The 19,610-nt window shown below is 42.3% G+C and overlaps 1 protein-coding gene across 2 annotated transcripts in view; it reads right to left on the bottom strand.

The window, feature by feature from the left end:
• The window catches only part of TTC7A (tetratricopeptide repeat domain 7A), a gene marked incomplete at its 5' end in the record, with an annotated part of 176,490 nt that overhangs the window by 118,765 nt on the left and 38,115 nt on the right, over positions 1–19,610 (bottom strand). For both annotated transcript variants that reach the window (XM_082480621.1, XM_082480622.1), the window contains 2 exons: positions 11,069–11,152; positions 11,559–11,696. In XM_082480621.1, coding sequence (XP_082336747.1) covers positions 11,069–11,152; positions 11,559–11,696 — 222 coding nt within the window. The remainder of the gene's footprint in view (positions 1–11,068; positions 11,153–11,558; positions 11,697–19,610) is intronic.

The raw sequence follows: 19,610 nt of genomic DNA, 5'->3' as shown, positions 1-19,610 counted from the left end.
ACAAACATTGCTTTTTACAGCACATACTCATGTCTGCCACATTTCAGAAGGTTTAAAGGCGAATGAGGAAAGCTCTGATCTGCGATGCTGGTGAGAAGGTCTGGTCAGCCAATGAGGAGGTGACAGAAGTTGCCCTGCCAGTCTCCTAGCCCACCCCACTTGGACCACATTTTCTTTCACATTCCCAACCCTCCTCACTACTGACCTCTGATCCCCACAAATTCTCTCATCCTGGAGCTCAAGGGGAAGTTTTCTTCTCTCAGAATTTCTCCTCACATGTCCCATTCCTCCCAAACTCTTCCACATGGTCCCAAGACACACACAGACCTCTCTCACCCAGCATTCCCTCTCAGAAGCACATTAGTCATGGCCTTTTCATATTACAAGAGAGCAGCAACAGAATCTTGCAGAGTCAAACTAACCGCTCTTCCTGTCAGGTCCTGACCATCTCCTCCTGACCCTGACCCACCAGAGCTCTGAACAGCACAGGCGGCTGGGTCTGGTGTCTGCTCCAAGCCCCTGCAGCCCCACGTTGCAGCTTCACGCTCCCACCAGCCATGAGCACTTCCCTTCCCATGCCACACTACGCCTGCCACCTCCTTTCTCCACAGAACTGAAGGTCCACTTCTTGCTATGGGTTCTAAAAGTTTGGGTAGGAATTTGCTTGGAAGGGACCCTGGGAAAAGGGAAAAACAGATGTACAGCAGCCCTACCTATGCTAAGGTAAAGATGGGTTTCGTAACCAAAGACACGAGGTCCCCAGCAGCAGAGAGCAAACCCTCCTGCTTGAAACCCTTAGGTACCTGCTGTGTAGTCTGAAGAGGAGCAACAGTGTGCCCTAGGTTCTCCAGGCTGCTCCCACATTCCTAGTGCATTGGATATCATCAATAAGAGTAAGGAAATATTTGCTGTTTTACAATTCCAAATGCACAATTTTCCTAAAGCCAGAAGTAAGCTTGTCTCAGAGCAAAGATGGGAATCAATAAACTTTGTCCTAGAGCTTAAACCATTACCTTGCCCTTCTCAGAAACAAAGACGGGTAATTCAACCCTGAGGTACAGGAAAACACATCACTACGCTCTGCTGACACAAGGTGACTAGCATCCATCAGAATGAACCTCCCTGACACCTATTTGTTCAGAACAAGTAGTGTCTCAGGTTTTAATGGCGTCTTCTTCCTCACACAGAATGCTACCTGCGCTACAGGCAGCTGGTATTCCCAGTAACACTGCTGGACGTGTTGGAAATGCAAGCATAACTCCTAAGGGTCCTAGCCTGACACATCATCTTCCTGCTCTCCTGCCTATATTCCAGCCCCACAGGTGTTTTCAGACAAGAGGAACCCAAAGAGTAGAGCAGGACAACATGCACCTTGCCAGTCAGTGTATCTGCATCTGAATCTCCCCCAACCCTTGTCATCTCACCATGCAAAAGTGAACTGAAAAGTCCAGGTATGTAAAAGACCATACACTGTCCAGCATGAATGCTTTCAGAAACAGATACAAACCGAACCTGGTGCTGGTTTCTCAGCTCCCCAGTTGCCAGCGCAACTGCAGGAAAAGCAGGCGGCACTTCGGAGCTGGTGACAGCCACGCCGTGGGCAAGCACAGCCAGTGCTAGCACAAACCAGAGCGGTGAGAGGCCTGTCCTAATTTGGGCCACAACTGTAGGACCTTCCAGGGTCTACATACACCAGTAGAGAAGTGAAATAACCTGGCTCCGTGCCAGTTCCTCTTGAACTCTGCTCCCTCCTGGTCCGCAGCCTGTCCATTGAGTAAGGCTGGTCCTCAGGACACAAGCCAACCCTGCAGCCTCCGCTAGCCTCACACTGCACGGCACTTCTCACGTCGGTCCTGAGTCTGTTCAGGAAGCAACTGGAAAACAGTTACTACTGAATACCACAAAGCAGAAAATCCCACCCTGTGCCTACACCTAAACACCTCACGTGTGGAGTCACTTTAACCAGATGTGCTCAGGAGCTTCTGGACATTCATCTAAAGAGAGAGCACCACAGTTTCCACACTTCTAAAACATTTGCAAAGTTATGTCACTTTAAAGTAGTTTATAAAATTTGCAATTAAACATATGGAGCGGAAGTGGTTTTAGAAACAGAGTGGCACAAAGCCTTTCGCCCCAGCTGCATTTAAAAATTCAAGAGTTCTATATAATTTCACCTTGAAAACTTTACTCAGCAGAAATTATATATAGATGATGAAAACGTTAGCCAAGGAATGATGGTAAAAAGAATATCCCACTCCCACAATGACCTTACTTAGGGGAGACTGGTGTGACATATAGTATCAAGGTGTTTTAAAGATATTAATTACAGACATTAATAGGCAGGGAACAAATATAATCTACTCGATATTGAATACAGATGTCATTGGTTTGTAAAAATATTTAATACGAAACAGTGTTTGCGTAACATTGAAATAATCTGATAATTAAAATGTACATATTCTTTCATTTAGCGTGGGTGGACCAGGCAGCCAAGCGCATTGTTTGCGAGATTCACTGCAAGGCAGTAATAATTAGATTTATTGGTGAGGCATGTTTTGAGAAGAGAAGAGCTTGAACTCCAAGTGAGCGCATGCTTCCTACTCATAATTCTGAGCTTCAGAGGGACTCACATAAAAATTCAAGCCAGGGTTTAAGTTCTTTCTGTTTAGCTTGCTAATTGCTGGATTATAACAACTGCACTGGAACCAGTTCCCAAAGATTTCAGAAAACTAGGGATTTGCCTCTGGGTCTCATTTGGCCTCTCTCTGGGAAAAAGGCTTTTAAGTCCCCTCAAACACACACAAACCCGTTAAACAGAAATGGTTTAAAGAATTGGCAAGCTTGCCAACAGCTGCCTCATGGGAGTTTCAACTTTGTTTATGGGAGGTCTAATGTAGGAGTTCTCAGCCTTAGGATCCTCACCAGGTTTAAGGAGATTCATGACTATCCTCTCTTTGTTACGACCAACAAAGTGTAGAGCTCAAATCAGGTTATGGAGTGAAAACACTGCTTTAATGGGAATGTTAAGCCAGCAAAAAAAAAAAAAAAAAAAAAAAAAGTGAACTGTGTAAGGGGCTTAAGAACTTCAGTTACCCGAGTTGGGCATCTCCATCCTTCACATACCAACAACTTTGTGTTTTTTTTGTAATGGAGAAGGGGGAGGACATAGCACTACTGTTCCATATTTAAATCCAGTATCTATAGTAAAGTGGTTCTCTCGCCTAATTTACTTGCACACAGTATTTTTCTTCTGCAGAGATCACAAACATGCTCCACAACAAGTTATGAAAAGAAAATTAGGAAAGGTAGTTTCTGGGAAGTGGCAAGCAATACTGACAAACGGCTGCTTTCGATACAGACTTCTGAAAGAGTTTTATGTACCACATCCAATACGGGGTGGGGGGTGGGTGGGGGGAACTTCTAGATCTGCAGCAAAAAATCACAAGGAAGATATGGGGAAGGAGAAGGATGGAGAAGACACCTCCCCCTAAGTAATTACAGCAGCCATGGTTTTGAATCCTATAAGGGAGTAAAATGTAAAGAAAAACTCCCATCCAAATACAAAACAGAACTCCTATTGCTCATCTGCAAAGATGCTTGCACATGAGCAGTACAGAACAAAGAATAGTCTATAGCTCTTTCTTACTCTTCCAAAAGGCTCAAGAAATCTTGCCATCAACTATAGTAAATGCACAGATGCTGCCCAACTGCTGGTTTTCCTATCTCACTTCAACACAGTTTTCATTCTTTCCCCTTCTCTTCTCTCCCACCACATCAAAGCAACAAAAGGGAGATCACATCAGAGATTCATGTCATATTTAGAAGATAAAGAAACCATAAAATTAAGTAAAAGGAAAAAGAATTTCTAGACAGTAAATCATGCCAGGCAGACTTGACACACCATAAACAATTGCTCTTCTCTTGCAAAGGTTACAAAAAACCTTTCTATTTTTTTGCTTTTTTGGTAATACTTTTCAGCCAGAGGGTGACAGCCTCATTTCCAATTCACCTGGCAGTTTACTACACAGATGAATCTCCACAACCAGTACTGCCTTATTTCTAGCATCATCCTGTCTGATCTTAAAACCTGTAAAGGTATTTTAAAATCTCAAAGGGATTTTGGGGAAGAGAGGGAAAAATCTTTCACGTTATGCAAGAATTAGTATTCTGTACATCCTGGGACTCACAGCCATCTAGATATAAATGACTTCGAACCAACATGGGGAGATGACAGAGTAAGCCAGCAATTAAGAACTCTGGAATTAGTTCTTTTGATGTTAGTTTTCCACTGAATTTCTAGATTTCTGCGAATCCTTCAGCATGAACATTATTCCATTAAGATGCTCACTCCTCTCAACATAGGAACCGATTCTATCCCTTTTCTTTTACCCTGTGTTTAGCAAATTAGAGCACTGCAATTAAGCAGCTTCAAATATTCACTTTTAAAAGTAGCTCTTAAATTCTAAAATTTAAAAGCATAAATTTGTCCTTGCTAATGTGACAAACACCCCATTTCACACTTTCTGTCAAGAAAAGAAAGTTAAGCCTGAAGACAATTATATAGCCCACCTAGCTATTCTGCTCTACAGTCAGGAATCTTTGGAAATTTCCATTTTTTGTACTATCTACAGCACACAGGCACACCCCTTTCTAATCTTTCTTTTGCACCAAAGGAAACCAAACTATTGAATATTCCCCAGATGGCTGACCTTTGTAACAGGATCTCTAACCAATGAATGTTCAATATTTTAACTTTCATTCCCCAGCAATGCTATTTAAGGAGCCATCCGAGGCCTCTGCTGCTCCCAAGGTTCCTGCCTGCAATGCAAAGAGAAATGTACTTTTTTTTTTTATGTCAGTTGCCTAGCAACCAGCCTAAGCTTTTGCAAGGAAACCAACAGAAGGAACAGCCTAAATCATAAAATTCGTCTGCTGTTGCTGCAGAATTATGTATCAAATATATTTATAACTTTCCTTCTAACCTTCTGGAAAGCTGTATATTAGCAGTATAGGCATGGCTGAGTCAAACTTGAAGCTCCTCGAAGCTGTTACAGACATCTGCTTTTGCTGCACTGTTTAAATAAGGGCAAGTATTCCTTTTTTTGGGTGCAACACGGACACGAGCAGCTCTGTCATTAGCTTGTCATTATTTGGCTATGACCAGTATGTATCAGCAACTTGCAAAGTGCTCCAAAATCAGAGTTCATGTCTAAGGCTGGTTTCTAAACCCTCCGAACGCTGCCAGCGCAAGTGCTGGGCAGAGCTGCAGTATCTCCAATTGCTGAGCAGCCAAGCGGAGAACAGTGACACTGCAAGATTGGCTCCAGGAAGAGATGGAGCCTACTCCCCCAGAAAAACAGCTGAATGACAAGTGCCAAGAAGGATGCGACTATATCCCTTTGTATAACACCAGACACCTCCTGTTATTAAGAACACCATTCAGGTAGACAAGCATGACTCTTTCTTCCTTTTGCCTTAAAGATGAACAAACACATGAAGGGTAAGAGCAGAGAGGAGAGTTTTGTGTAGTTAAAAGCAGCTTTGTCTGCCTGATTTTGCAAGGTGCCGTGCTTGGTGCTTAAATTCCCCAGCTTATCTTATCTACATGGTAACATTGACCATTGTCCCCAGGGTGTCAGTACAGGCTAGAAGGGGCATGGGAGGATCAGCAATGATGCAGTTATTTCTAAACTCATGCAGTTGCTGTCTAAAGGCAAGCACTGGGCTGATAGTGTTCTGTCAACGCTGGACAAGAGGTGCTGGACATCTGTGTGCCAGGCACCCTAGGAACACATAACCACCATCAGCAATCCCAGCGCAAGGCCTGCAGAGCGTAGCCCTTGCCTCCAGGTACCTGCTTCCAGCTCCACAGGGCTCTCACAGAGGCTCTTCCCCACAGCCCCTTCAGTTGCCCCCAAGCTCTTCCTTTTCACACATTTTGCAGCACTTCATCCCCTAAATGAGTATAAGGGCTGAGGAGTAAGAGCAGATTATTCTCTCCTAGCAGGTGCTCCAGGCTTCCTTCAGCTGGCCTGAGACTGCATCACTCTCCACCCCTGCTCTCAAGAAACACGTATCCTAAAACTTTTCATTCACTAATCAAATTGTGTTGTGGGGTTTGGTTGTTTTTGTTTTTTTTTTTTTGTTGTTGTTGTTTTTTGTTTTGGTTTTTTTTTTTTTTGGGGGGGGGGTGGGGAAGAAGCACCAAATACGAGCATGAAAATGGGTTTATGTACTGCATGCACTAATAATAATAATAAACATCCACTGGACATGAGAGATCAGCATAAGACTGCTGCGAGTTGAATGGCTCAATTAGGGTACCCAGCGCTTTTAGACTAAGTAGACTCAGTGTTCACAGAATAATTTCACAGCTATCCCTGAAGAATCCTCCCCCATCACCCTCAGGAAAACTGCATATCATTGTCATTAAATACAAATCTTGTCTCCTTGGTTGGGAGATAGAAGAGAAGCATCAATGTTGCCTCACATTGTTTAAGGCGCAAGTTTTATGAGTTTATCTTTCCCTTAAGCAGTATGTAGAAAGAGACATTCATGATGCAGACACAGAAGACTTTCTGAAGTACCGTCAGTTTAAGCTAGAGCCCAATCCCATGATGCACGTCTGAGTTTCTACTCCCAGAGAGATCCAGTGACACCTTGGGACACCCAGGCTGGGTGCTGTGTGAGGCCATTAGGTGTGGAAGGGGACAGAAATCTGAACAAGGGAATATGTAACTGATCCAGCTGGTCCAAGGCCAGGGAAATGCTTGCAAGTGCACAGGGACACTATTTCACATCCCTTGTGCTTGTAATACATCATCTAGACACTGACAATTTTGCCTCCAGCTTCAGATACATAAGTGGAGCTACCCTGGTCTGCAGGGGTGATGTGTGCTGGCAATCTCCACGACCTCCAGTGGAAAGTGTTTAGCTGAAAAGCAGCAGCAAAGAACAAGCCTACCCCAAACAGCTGGCTGTCTCTTCACGACCACGAAGGCTACAAAGTCTTCTCTACTCTGTACATTAGAGTTTGGCCCCTTCTTCCCCCATTCTGCTGAATACAAGTCGCTACTTTTTCAAAATCTTGAGACAAGCAGATGCAACCTACTGCACTCGTTTTACTCTGGCAGCAGGACAGTGGCTCCCCTCATTGCCTGAGGACTCTGCCAGATGGCATCTGGCTATCGTACCACTCGCCACTCAGACTCCAGCCTGTCTACACATGGCAGCAGAGCCAGGGAGCTGCTATGCACACTCAGCCTCTGGCTGTCGTATTACCAGATTGTGAAGGTTATTACCAGCAGAAGCAACTTAAAGTAGCTGTGAAGAGTTTAGCATTCGATTTTCCAGCACCATTTCAGAAGAGCAGTGGTGCCACATTAGACTGATGTAAACCTTTCTCTTGCCCATACAGAACTGTGCTTGGTGACACAGGACATCTCTCACTAATCTTTCTACATCCGGCATGTCTTTGCCATTGTCTAGGCTTTCCCAACGTTTCATCTAAAATTGCCTACAAAAGCCTTTTGAATTTCACAGTGGATTTTAATAATTTAAATAAACATGCCTCTCTTGTTCAGAAAATATACAGCTCAGTATACATGCATTCCCAAGAATGGGTTAAAAAACAACCAGACCACACAATCTTACTCATTATGCAAGTTGCTGAGCAGAACAGGAAAGTGAAATCATTGTCACTCCATTACTTCCACTACTTAAGTGGATAGAAGACAGACAGGAAGGTTATGTTTCTCTGAGCTTTTTCATTCACTGTTTTATGAAGCCCTAAGGCCTTGCTTGCTCTGCAAGAACTTACTGAAGTGATGTGCCTATTTTTGTGAAGACACATGCTTTTTAAAATAATGTGTAAACTCAAGCATACATACAGTAACGAGCCTAGGTGGCTGGCTTGACATTCAGACGGATCACTTGTGAAAAATGACAGTCACCATTTGGCAATTTTTTGGCTGGCAGAGGAAGAAAATAGTTTGAAGTTCAACTTGATTGACTTAACCTGAGAAGATGAATATACAAAATAAAAGTAACACTAGTCAAATGCAGTGTAGAATAGAGGGGAAGACTGGAATTTACAGCACTTTTAAGAAGGTCAGAGTTTGCAAATACTAAAAATGTGTTTAAGAAAAAAAAAAGACACCAAAGTTTCCAGCATTTACAGGTTGATAAAACTATTCCTGTCATACCCACGATTTATGAGCATGATTTGCAGTACTGCAGAACAAGTAACACTGCAGGATGTGAGTTTTCATTACCAAGAAATGAGATCAGAAATTGGCTGTGATTGAGACAGGTGAAAACAGATCTTTTACCTATAAAAACTCAAGTGTATTCTGCATTCTGCAGTCTAGACAGACCACACTGTTTTCTCATCAGTTCTTTCTGCTACACTGGAGCACTTACTTTTAAATGAACTCTGTCCTGCTACCAAGCTGTGAAGCAGTATAAAAATGTATGCCACATCTCCCATTAGCAAGATGACGCATTGCAGAGTATACGACAAGAATCCTCAGGGAATACTTTGGGATTAGAAGTGAAATACTGCACAGATGGGATTGTTGGGTAAGGGAATTCCCTCTGCCCTGTACAGGGCTCAGAACATTTAGAGCTTTTACACCAATAGGCAAGATCAGGCCATTTTACCTTGTAAATATTTAAAGTACAGGCAAAAAGACACGACATACTTGAAAATCTGAAAAGATAGGACAGTAATAGATACAGACACTTGTGTTGCCCTTTTTTTTTTTTTTTCTCTCTTCAGTACTAAATATTCAGCAACTTCCAGGGAAGCTGAAGAGGTAAGCAAACATATAAGGAGGACAGAGTTCTCATGCAAATTGTTAGAAGCTAAGATCAGCTCCTATTTCTCACCTCCATACTAACCTAAGATTAAACCACTACTACTCTCTGGATACACTCACTCTCTCAACCATCAACAGTTAAAAATCTAGGTTTGCTCTCCAGCAGATTACTAGAGCTACAGCATTGTCTGCTGTTGAGAAACAGGTTACACAACCTGTAAGACAATAAGTTCAAAGTCCTGTAAGTGTTTATGGGAAGATACTGCGCCTTTCCATCATAGCCTATCTAGTCATTGTCCTCAGTATCAAGAGATCAGGTATCCAGAGGATTTGCAATGGCACAGAGGGCAGCAGCGTGCTAACTCCAGCTGAATGCCAAGGGGAGCTGGATCTCACTTGTAAACCCCTCACCTGACATAGGCCAGCGAAAGGTATTAGCACCATGGCACCAAGCTCATTGTTCAAGTATTCCAGCAGTAGCTTCGGGTTTCCCTATACATAATTGAGTCTAGCCAGCATTTTCATACTTGGAATTGGATTTTGAAACGCCTATATGGAATTTATATAGTAATCTGTAAGCCTCTTTCTCACTAACATCTCCCTTCAGCTCCATGCCGATCTAATATGCTTTGTCAAAGTTTTGATGTCTCCTTTTGATTATAACAGATCTAGCCGATTTATGAGGTAACTGTGGAGTCCAAGAACACAGTCAGAGTTTGCACGGTCCCACCAAGTACACCCCTGGTGCCTCACAGTGGGGTCACTGCTCACCGATATTTGTCTAGGGTGTTCCACAAATCCCCAGTGACATAGGCTACACACAGCCTCCACAGGCAACATTTTTCCAGTGTACCACTATAATTTTTTTGCCTCTTAATAGGAAGCATGAACTTGTGTTGCTACAACTGGAAGCCATCATGTCTTATCCCACCCACCATAGACAAGATTAACCTCCTCTTCTAAGAGCTCTTGAAGACCTTTTTCTGTCTTCGATTTTTTTCTCCCCTTTAAATGTTAAAAAAAAAAAAAAAAAAAAAATAATTCCTTCAATCTTTCCACAGTCCTGCTTACTATATCCTTAGCCAACCTTGATGCTCTTTATTAGGCTCTCTTTTGTTGGTCTCCCATTTTCTCAAAGTATAATGCATAACAACAGACGGTCTTCCAAGATAAGGCTTTGCCTATGCTCACAGAAGTGAAGGAATCCCTTCAGACATCTTCTAGCCTTCGCTGCCACTTACACATCACAAGATGACAACTTCTTTGCAAAAGCATGCCACTGTATATTCCTCTCCAATTTCCACTCCAAAGCCACCGTTTCCAAGTCAGCTTATAGGCATAAAAGATCAATAGTAAGTTATCATTTGGCAGATGACTGCAAGTTGGTGGTCTCTGCCCACTTCCACATGGATTCCCTTACGCTCCATGGGCACTGAATATAAGACCATATTAAATGGTCTGCTACCACACAGCATTAATTTGTTCACATCTCCTGAAAATGTAGGTGGGGACCCCAAGAATGAACAGGCTAAATATTGTACCATCTGCATTTCCTGCAGGAAGTCTACTCATTTAAAACTAATAAAGAAAAGCTCATGCTGCTTCTGTCTACCTTTTGCAACCAGACTTCAGTCATGTCAATAGTTAACTAGTAACTCTGAAAAATACTATAATAATTAAAAAAAAAAAATCTTATGCTAAAACACATGCCCATGCACACATTCACACGTCACTTCTTTTTCTACAGTATCTTTTGCACCAACCATTTCGAAAATATTAATCCCTGCAAGCTCTCTATGAAAAAGCATTAACATTTCCTCGATTAGATGCAGAAACCACAGCTTAAATAGAGGTTAAGTCAACTGCCCAAAGACATAGAGCGAGTTGATGACAGTTTTAGACATCAGCATCTTTCTTAGGTTAAGCACATTTATGTTGAACCTGCAGAGAATGGACAGCTGTATAATGCTTTTCAATCCACAGCTATGCACAAAATCTGTTTTCTCCTTGATAATGAGAAGCAAACACTACATGGAAAGAACAGTACTCAATACCAAATGCACGTACCTGATCAAAGTGCAATCTGAGTCTAAAAGGAGAGCACTGTCCTTCCATGTAGCTGTGCGACGGCACCTACCCACGCCCTCCCCCCCACAAAATACATGACTGTGCAGATTCACACAAGTAAGCTAGATACACTCTGCCAGAGAAAAACATGCCCTTTCTAAGCCCTTTGGTTTGAACCTTACCTTGCCACAGGCCACCATGGACAGGGCAAGCTGGTACCACAGGTGAAATTCATCGAACGCAAACTTCATGGCTCTCTCCAAGCACTGAGAAATAAACATTGGGAGAAATGTCAGACTTTTTTTTTTTTTTAATATCTTTTGTCAAGACTGATGCTTGATAATCAAATCAAGGAAAACAATCTCTTGTGGCCCAGGTGATTTTTTTTTTTTTAAATGACATCATTTTCCTCTTCTCAGTTAATGGGGCTTGTTAGCACACACCATCACTTCAAACAAGGGCCACTTTGTTTAAGTGCCAACATATAAATTATTTTAATGTCTCAAACAGGTCTGTGTACATTTCTGGCCTGTGCTGCCATAGGTCTGCAGCTGTTTCTACTAAGTGTCAACTAGTGTGCTTCATTTGCACCTTCCCTGTCAAGTTACTGCAAAGAGGGGCTTTGCTTGCAGGTTTCGAGTGGAAGTTTTGGCAGAAGCCAGGAAGAGGTACCTCAGAAAGCATGACATACTGCCCTCTTCTGCCCAGCGTGATACTGAGGAGGTCGTAGACTGCAGAAGCATCCTGGAGGCTGACAGCCCGGTCATCCTGCTGGTCTGGGGCTCGACTGATCACTGCGTCCCGGTTTGCCTGGGCACAGACACAAATGAAGCATCAGACCCCAAAGAGCAAGAGAGAATCGACTCCTCCACAGGGAGTTCCACTCATCATCCGTGGCATTTTGTTTGAAATCATCTCGAGATGTTTTTTAAACTCATCCCAACTTAAGGAAGGTGTTTCCATGCAGAGTTACTTTTTACCCATATGAAGCACACTCAAGATAGCTGTTCATACAGAAAGCAACTGGTAGGAATACCTCATCTGGATTAATTCCACAGAATTAGAGCAATAGGAAACAGACCTACCAGATCCCATTTCCTTGATAATTAGAAATTCAAGGCCATCCTTAAACCCCATTCCTTATTACTTCAATTGCCTGCAACTGTGATAACTGCTACCATCGTTGATATTTTATCTTCTCTGTCTCCATTTGATTTCTTCACAATAGCATGTGGGTTTGTTCCTCTTTTCTGCTACTCACTTTTTATTTTTTAAGTTGAGCAAGTTGCCTTAGTAATCAGATTTGCCTGTCATCAATTTAACGCAATCAGAGGTCTGGGCAATACAATGCCAAATAATTTTTTAAATAAACGTTGTAAGTGCATTGCTTAGCCTAGATCAAAAAGAAACGTTACTTTTGACAGAAAATGATCAGTCTAGCAATGTCCCAAAATACTATATGCCGTAGACTCAGGTTTACCCAAGATCCCAGCCTCTCTGCTTTCTGAGCACAAAGAGGGAAATTTCAATCCCAGAGTAAACGGAAAAGCCCCTCTGATTTCCAGATGCAGGGGACTTCACCCAGACTGCCTAACCTCTGAGAGAGACAGTGCTGGATGCCACTGAGCGCTGGCACTGACCGATAGCACAGATACGCTGCCCTGGGCTCCTCAGCTGAAAGGGGTGCAACATCAGACATTCAGGTCTAGACATCTAAAAGATCAGAAAAATTAGAAGATTGCCAGCAGTTTCACCTAGGGCGAAGACAAACAAAATGGTCCCTCCCTGAAGCAGGAAGGTTATGAGATTTATTTTATAATACTTACTACTGTAATCTTACATCTATTTCTTTCTAATTGCAGGGAGATTTTTGTTTTTCCTAAAAAGGTTAAACATGGGAATTAAGTGTAATAAAAATTTCCAGAATATGCAGCCCTTAAAGCCCACGCACATTTCATTATGATTAAGCTGCAGCTGTTTCATCATGATATTATCTGTGTAATGCCCCAGTTCCAAGCACTCTTCATCACAGCCTCCAGCCGAGACAGCAAACACAATTACTGACAACTAACACAATCACAACCAAGAGCTAAATGGCGACCGCAGTTAAAGGCAAACTGACAGGTCAGACTCAGTCTAACGTTTGCACAAATAAACTTACACTGACTCTTGCAGCCACAAAAGTATTTTTCTTTTTCATGTTACTGCATAAAACCTAATTTGTGATTTTAAAAAAAATGGTTCAGAACAATAGGTGGTGTCCTGGTTTGAGTGACACAGGACCAATTTCTCTTCTAATGCTTGGGAAAAGCTTCACTTTTAGAAGAGTCTAGTGTCTGAATTTGTGAAAATATTTACTTTATAGCCAGCTATGGTATGCAGGTTTCAAGGTGTCAGTGTTTTCTGAGCTCACCAGGTGCAGGGATGAGGAGGAGCGAGACCCGGGCACTTGACCCAAGATGGCCAACAGGATTACTTCATGCCATGAACATCACATTCAATATAAATTAGAAAGCTTGCTGAGAAGTGCTCTCTCTCCCTTGATGACAGCAGTCCAGAGAACTTCTTGCCCTGGTGCCGAACCCCTGAGGTCTTCCCTTCCTCCCGAAGCCATAGCACTGACAGTGTCTGACATTTGCTGTCCACTGCTGGGAGTGTGCAGCTTCCTACTGATAGAATTGGCTGAATATAATCCTTGTGTATTTTATATTGCTATCGGGATCAATATTGGCTCTTTAGTATTATTAATGTTAATTACTTAGTCTTATCCTATTAAATCTATTTATATTTCAGCCCTTGTGTTCCCTTGTTTTTCCCCGATTCCCCTTCCCAGGTGGGAAAGGGTCATCAGGTGATAGAATAATTGTCTAAATGACAATAAATTGTTGTGGGTTTCTCAAACCATAAGAGGTGGCATGAGAGGACAAAACCAACTTCAAAGAGAAAATCCTGCAACCAGAGTACAGAAGCATAGCTCGTCTATCTTTATTAGAAGAACTAAACAAGTAAGAATAAAAAAAATAAACAGAAGGTTAAGCTCTGTTTGGATTTAACTCAAAACTGCTCCTTTAAAAGGAAAAAAGAAGCTAAAGTAAAGGCATATACAGAACAATTGTGAGATTTGTACTTCAGAGAGTTACAGACGAAGCACATACAGAACGATCCTTATTGCCGAGTGAATCCTCCTACATATATACAATAGCATTAACAATTTTTTCTGCACCGGTTACATTGTTACGACAATTGTTTGTAGAAAATAGCTACTGAGCTAGCACCCCCATGCTCTGTAATCTCATCATCAACCTCCCATTAGAGTCAGCTATAGCCTGATCCCTTTTTGAGTACCCATCCAGTACCAAACCATGATTTTTAAGTTGATGCATTAGGACAGACAGAAAATTAATTTGAACTGGTGAGTTCTCATTAACATCTGCTAACAGATATTGGTACTAGAGGCAAGAACATGACCAAACCCTGCAAAAAGCAGGAATATGAGACATATTACAAGGATGCAACATTCTAAAATTGCAGTCATACTGAACATATCGTACATAATGTACTTTACCTAAGCAGACAGCAGTTAAAAACAACATATGCATAGGCATGACTAATATTCTTTCCAAGAAGGTCATAAACCTGCTTATTTTGTTCAAGTTTTCAAATCTCAAAGCCATAGAAGGTCTGTGCAATCTAACACTGTCTTCACTCACATGCATAGTAGAAGTTGTCACTGAGCAAATTAATCGTCATTTCTATCCCAACATGTTTTAATACTGAATTTATTTCCAATTGCTAACTCCAGCTGCTCAAAAAACCCAAGAAGTTCCCGCATCATCACAGAGATATATATTAAAAAAACCAACAACAAAACCAAAACAAAACCAAAAATCAAAAGGTGCAAACCTCATAACAAACTGACTGAACAGTAGCAAGATGGAGAGATGGAGTGTGTCTAATACAATAACATAAATCATCATCCCAAGGCTCAAGGTATCACTTACTACTGCAGTGTTACTGTACTCCAGTAGAAGGGAACATGAATCATTATTTCTTGAAACCCACTCAGGGAAATTGGCATGTTTCTGTGGCCTGCCTCTCACAGAAGGAAGGGTGCTGTGACCCACATCACCATTAGCCAATTTTTTTGTCTTTATTTTTGTTTATGTTATTGTAAACTTCTGTTTGTCAGTGAGAATTCCCGACAGTCACTGGTTAAGTGTAGGTGCGCAATAGTTGCAGACTTACTGCAATACAGCATACACCGATTCTGTTGGATGGGAAGTCTTACTTACAGAAACACACACAGAGAGAGCGAGCGATTTCATTTTGTGTTTGAGAATGCATAGGTTCTAAGCCATTTATACCAACATTTCTCCCATACTTGCGTTTCTGTTGTTTCAGAGCACTAATTTTCCTGAACACAAGTGGAAAAAGGGTTATTCGTAGAACACTGATCTCCAAACAGTGTATCAATAACAAGCAGCAATTCCCAATTTGCCCTACTGCATTACTTCCTCCTCCTCCACTAAAAGCAGCAGCAAAACATAGCTACAAACACATTTTCAACACCCCCAGCATGACTCTTCCCTTTAAGCTGTTCCCATTGTCACACAGACATGCCTCACAGCACACAAGCAGGATGGAGAGGGATGGTGAGTCACACCATTAAAAGAAGAGAACCTCTGTTCAAGGCTGTTGCGTGGGATGGAGAAGGTCACTAATGGTACCAACAGGAGTTTCACCATTGGGAGTTAGCATAACTTGCATTATACAGAGCAAAAATATACAGTCAATACCTCTTTATTTGAGGTACTCCTAGGTAATGCATCAACCCAGAAATGCATCACATTTGCATATTTTGGGATGCATTAGACACAATTAGCTGTGCAGGCAGGTGGCTCAGACATGACACCAATTCTATTTTGGGAGATAAGACACATCCTGTAGTCAGCCCGGACCAAGCGGCACATAGGATAGCGAGCACCTTCAGCCCTCCCTCCCTCCAGCCCGCCTGCAGGCTCCAGTACAGGCTGGTACCCCCAAGCCGACCCAGTGCTCAGCCATGCTGATGTCTCTCTGCATTATGCCTGAAGCGCAACTCAGGTGTTCAACCTGACTGGGCACGGAACCAGCTGGGGTTCAGCAGGGCTTTTTAGGTCCAGCTCCAAACTGCAGCGATACAACAGTATGGGACTTTCAGACCCATACTGACTCTGATAGCAGGGAAGAGATCTGCCTTTCTGGGGATCTGCAATCTAACTAACAACCCTGCTGAGCTACAGACAGCTTGAGCCTTCCTATCCACATATACAATATACTTACCTGCAAACTAGATAAGCCACCTATGCACAGAGGATTTGCTGTACATCAATAACCCTGATAATTACAGCTTATTTATGGCATGTTTATTACATGTAGAAAGGAAAGAGACACAGCAAATCCAAACAGCCATTACTCTAGCAGTTATTACACACACAGTTATACCACAGAAATCAAATTTTATCCCCAGTACAAAGATGTGCTTCTTCATAAAACATCAAGCAATCCTATGTATTACAATAGAGCATATTCCATGTAGCAGCCCCTTCTCGCAGCAATTAGCTATGAAGTATCCTTTAATTGCTCACTTTGAAACATGGCTCCCCCTGCCTTTTTTTTTTTTTTCCAAAGGAAAAGAAAGCAATTAAAATCTTTAATGAGTGCCTGCTGCCTGCCCCCTAATTCATGGGCATTCTAATGTTCAACTTGTGTCTTTTCATAATAGACATAATTGCCAGATCCACTGCAACCCATCTATACAGAACGGCAGCATGTTTTACACAGTGTACTGTAATAATGTAATTGGTGTGAATCAATACTAGCATTAAGAGAGAAAAACAAATGCTATGTGTGCAAGACTGACAGCAAGCCTTTGAAATCATGCAATTGATGCCTCTACTGCTAAGAGCTGGGAAATATTTAGCCCATGTCCTTTGGATCTCCATTCTGGCTGTTTTGCCTGTACTGCCAACAAAATGAATGAATTCTTTGCAATGGCAAGGACCCATTCACATGGAAGAGGCTGACTTTTCACCTAAGTCACTGACTTTTCACCTAAGTTATTGATGATCTCTACACAGCACTTGAAGGTTCCCCTCGCTAACACATACAAAGAAAATATTCAGGGTTGACTGCAAAGCTGCAGTGAAAATGGGAAGCAGCTGGACCAGGGAGGAAACACTGTATCCCAGCCACTCCCAAAAAATGCTCTTACAGAGGTACCACAACTTGCTCCATTTCAGACCAGAAGCACAGTGAATGAAAACCTACCACCTTGTGAAATGTGTGGCACCTGTCTCATTTCTGGTAGGGAAGAGATGACAAGTTACTGGTACCCCATTCAAATGCCTCAGCAAAACAGCCCATTATTATTGGTTATCAAATATGACCATATAGATATATCTTATTTCTCACCAGGTACGTTTTAGCATCTTGTACTGTAGCAGAACTAATTCTGGAAACATCACTTGAAAGCAAGACAGACATATTCCCCCCCAGCCAAAACAGCCAACAACCCTACACAAAAGGAAGAGAGAGGGAGAAAGTAATGAAGTTTGTTTATGGATACTGTCCTGGGTAACAAGTCATATGTTTGCTATCAGTAATCCACATTTAGAAAGCTATCTTCCAAGAATTTGCATCCTCCTTGCAATTTCAGATACAAGACCTCCTACTGCAAAGCAGAAGAAAAAAGCTCTCTATCCTGTCTCCAGTACCTCACATTAAAACTACTTATTCAAGAGGCAATTAACAGAGGTGGCATATTTCCCACTAGAAACATCCTGCAATCACCTGTGCAGGTCCCAAACAAATAGCTTTGCTTTGCAGACCGGTTAAAGAGACATTTGGGCTTGTAAGTGCACAACCATGATTTGGCAGGAGCCAACAGAGCAGGCAATCCTGTCCCCCAGTTGTCTCTTTCAGCTGCCATGGTCCGATAGCCCTCAAGAAAATACTCATGATAGTCATCCAGCTGTTAGATCATCACTGGGCTTGGTGTCGTTAAAAAAAAAAAAAAAATCCTATAAAAGCAACAAGAGATTCTTCTCCTTTGCCAACCCATTTGTTGGACAGAATTATTTTATAAAGCTAGGAACTGTAGAGTTAACAGGTTTTAATAATTTCTGTGCTTAAAAATACATGCGGTTAATCTTTTTCTGTTAAAGGCATGCTCACAGCCATGAGTTTGCTCTCACCAGTAAAAAGAACAGGACAAGTCCCAGTATCTTACTTCCCCCCTCACCATCTGTTCTGTGCTCTCAGGCTCTCCAAGGTCAAATCGCCTTTAGGGATTCAAATCAGAGATAAGATGGGGATGACATTTCTAATCTTTGTTACACAGGCACAGAATTTATTAGTTTTGGATACAAGGAGCTTCATTTTCAGTATTAGTGAAGTGAGCACAGAGCCAAAAAAAATAATCCATGTTACCTGTTATGTTTGGTGGACCACACCAGCCAGAATCCCCAGTTGTAAGAGGCAGCATTGCCAAGAGCTGAACACAGGGATTTTAGAAACTGTGCCTTCTTGAATCTGAGATCCAACGTACAGTCTAAGTGCAAACAAGGAACTTTTTCTTTTTTTAAACCTCAAAAGTAAACACAAAAAGTAATAGAAAGTGTTCCATTCCTGGCTCTGAGAAATTTCTGGCTGACTTCAAGGGGCAGCGCAGTCAATTCAGAATACTCCTGAGAATGGTTATTAAAATAAACAAAACTGTGGCTAAGGGTTAGTCCTGCCAAACCTCCCTTGCCTACGCCCCACAGCACAAAGCATCAGAGCCCCTGATGGCAGAACAAGTGCCATTCTCAGTGGTAGCACGATGCAGAGAAACCACACCGCAAGTCACAGTATGCCCTTGGTTCTCCCAACAAAGACCACACCACTGGTTTTGATGGGTTAAATGCAATAAGAAAGAGGACTAGTGGTTTAAAAATAGGCCAGTCCATTTTTTCCAACATGTGATAGGAACACATGATTCTACCACAGCCTGAGCTTGTAAAGGCTGTCACCAGCTGGCCTTCTCCTTGGTCTGAAGGAGAGCATTTTCCTCCTCTCACAAACGCAGCCCAACCATACATTAACTCGGGCTGTGCATAAGGAATGAGAATTTAGCCAGGAGGCCATGAACTCCCCTAAAGACAGCCCCGACTGTGGTAATCTTCAGGCTGCCTGATTTGTTTCACTAGATTCCTTCATGAGAACTCTACAACCACAGTGACTAAATAACAGCTGGCATAGAGGAGAAGCACTTGCCAAACTCAACAACCGGGATGCTTTTCATTGTTTACTGAGATGCCTTAGCTTATGAAAATAGGTTCCTGTTTTCAACTGGACAGAAAGAATACAGGAGGCAATTCAAGAGAGTGCCATGAAGAAAGATGCCCCAAGCTTTCACTGTAAGTGTTAATATACTCACAGAAGCATCTTCGAAGCTATGAAAGAGGCCACCATGTTATTTGGCTTTCTGAAAAGCTTTAGGCTTAGACACAGAGTAAGTGAAATACTGAAGGAACCTTTAATTATCCCGTTAGAAGATATTCTCATTTCATCCCACCAGAACATGCAAAGTGGCTCCCTTCCAATGCAAGGTAAAGGGATAAGAACAAAAGCTAGGGCGGCAGCCCAAGCCAGAACCCAGGACCACTAAGAGCCAGAGGCGTGCTGGAATGTAGGGTCTGGCCC

The sequence above is a fragment of the Vanellus vanellus genome (genome assembly GCF_965231255.1).
Source record: "Vanellus vanellus genome assembly, chromosome: 3".
NCBI lineage: Eukaryota > Metazoa > Chordata > Aves > Charadriiformes > Charadriidae > Vanellus > Vanellus vanellus.
The sequence above is the reverse complement of the archived record's forward strand: the minus strand, read 5'-3'. Positions and strand labels throughout refer to the sequence as shown.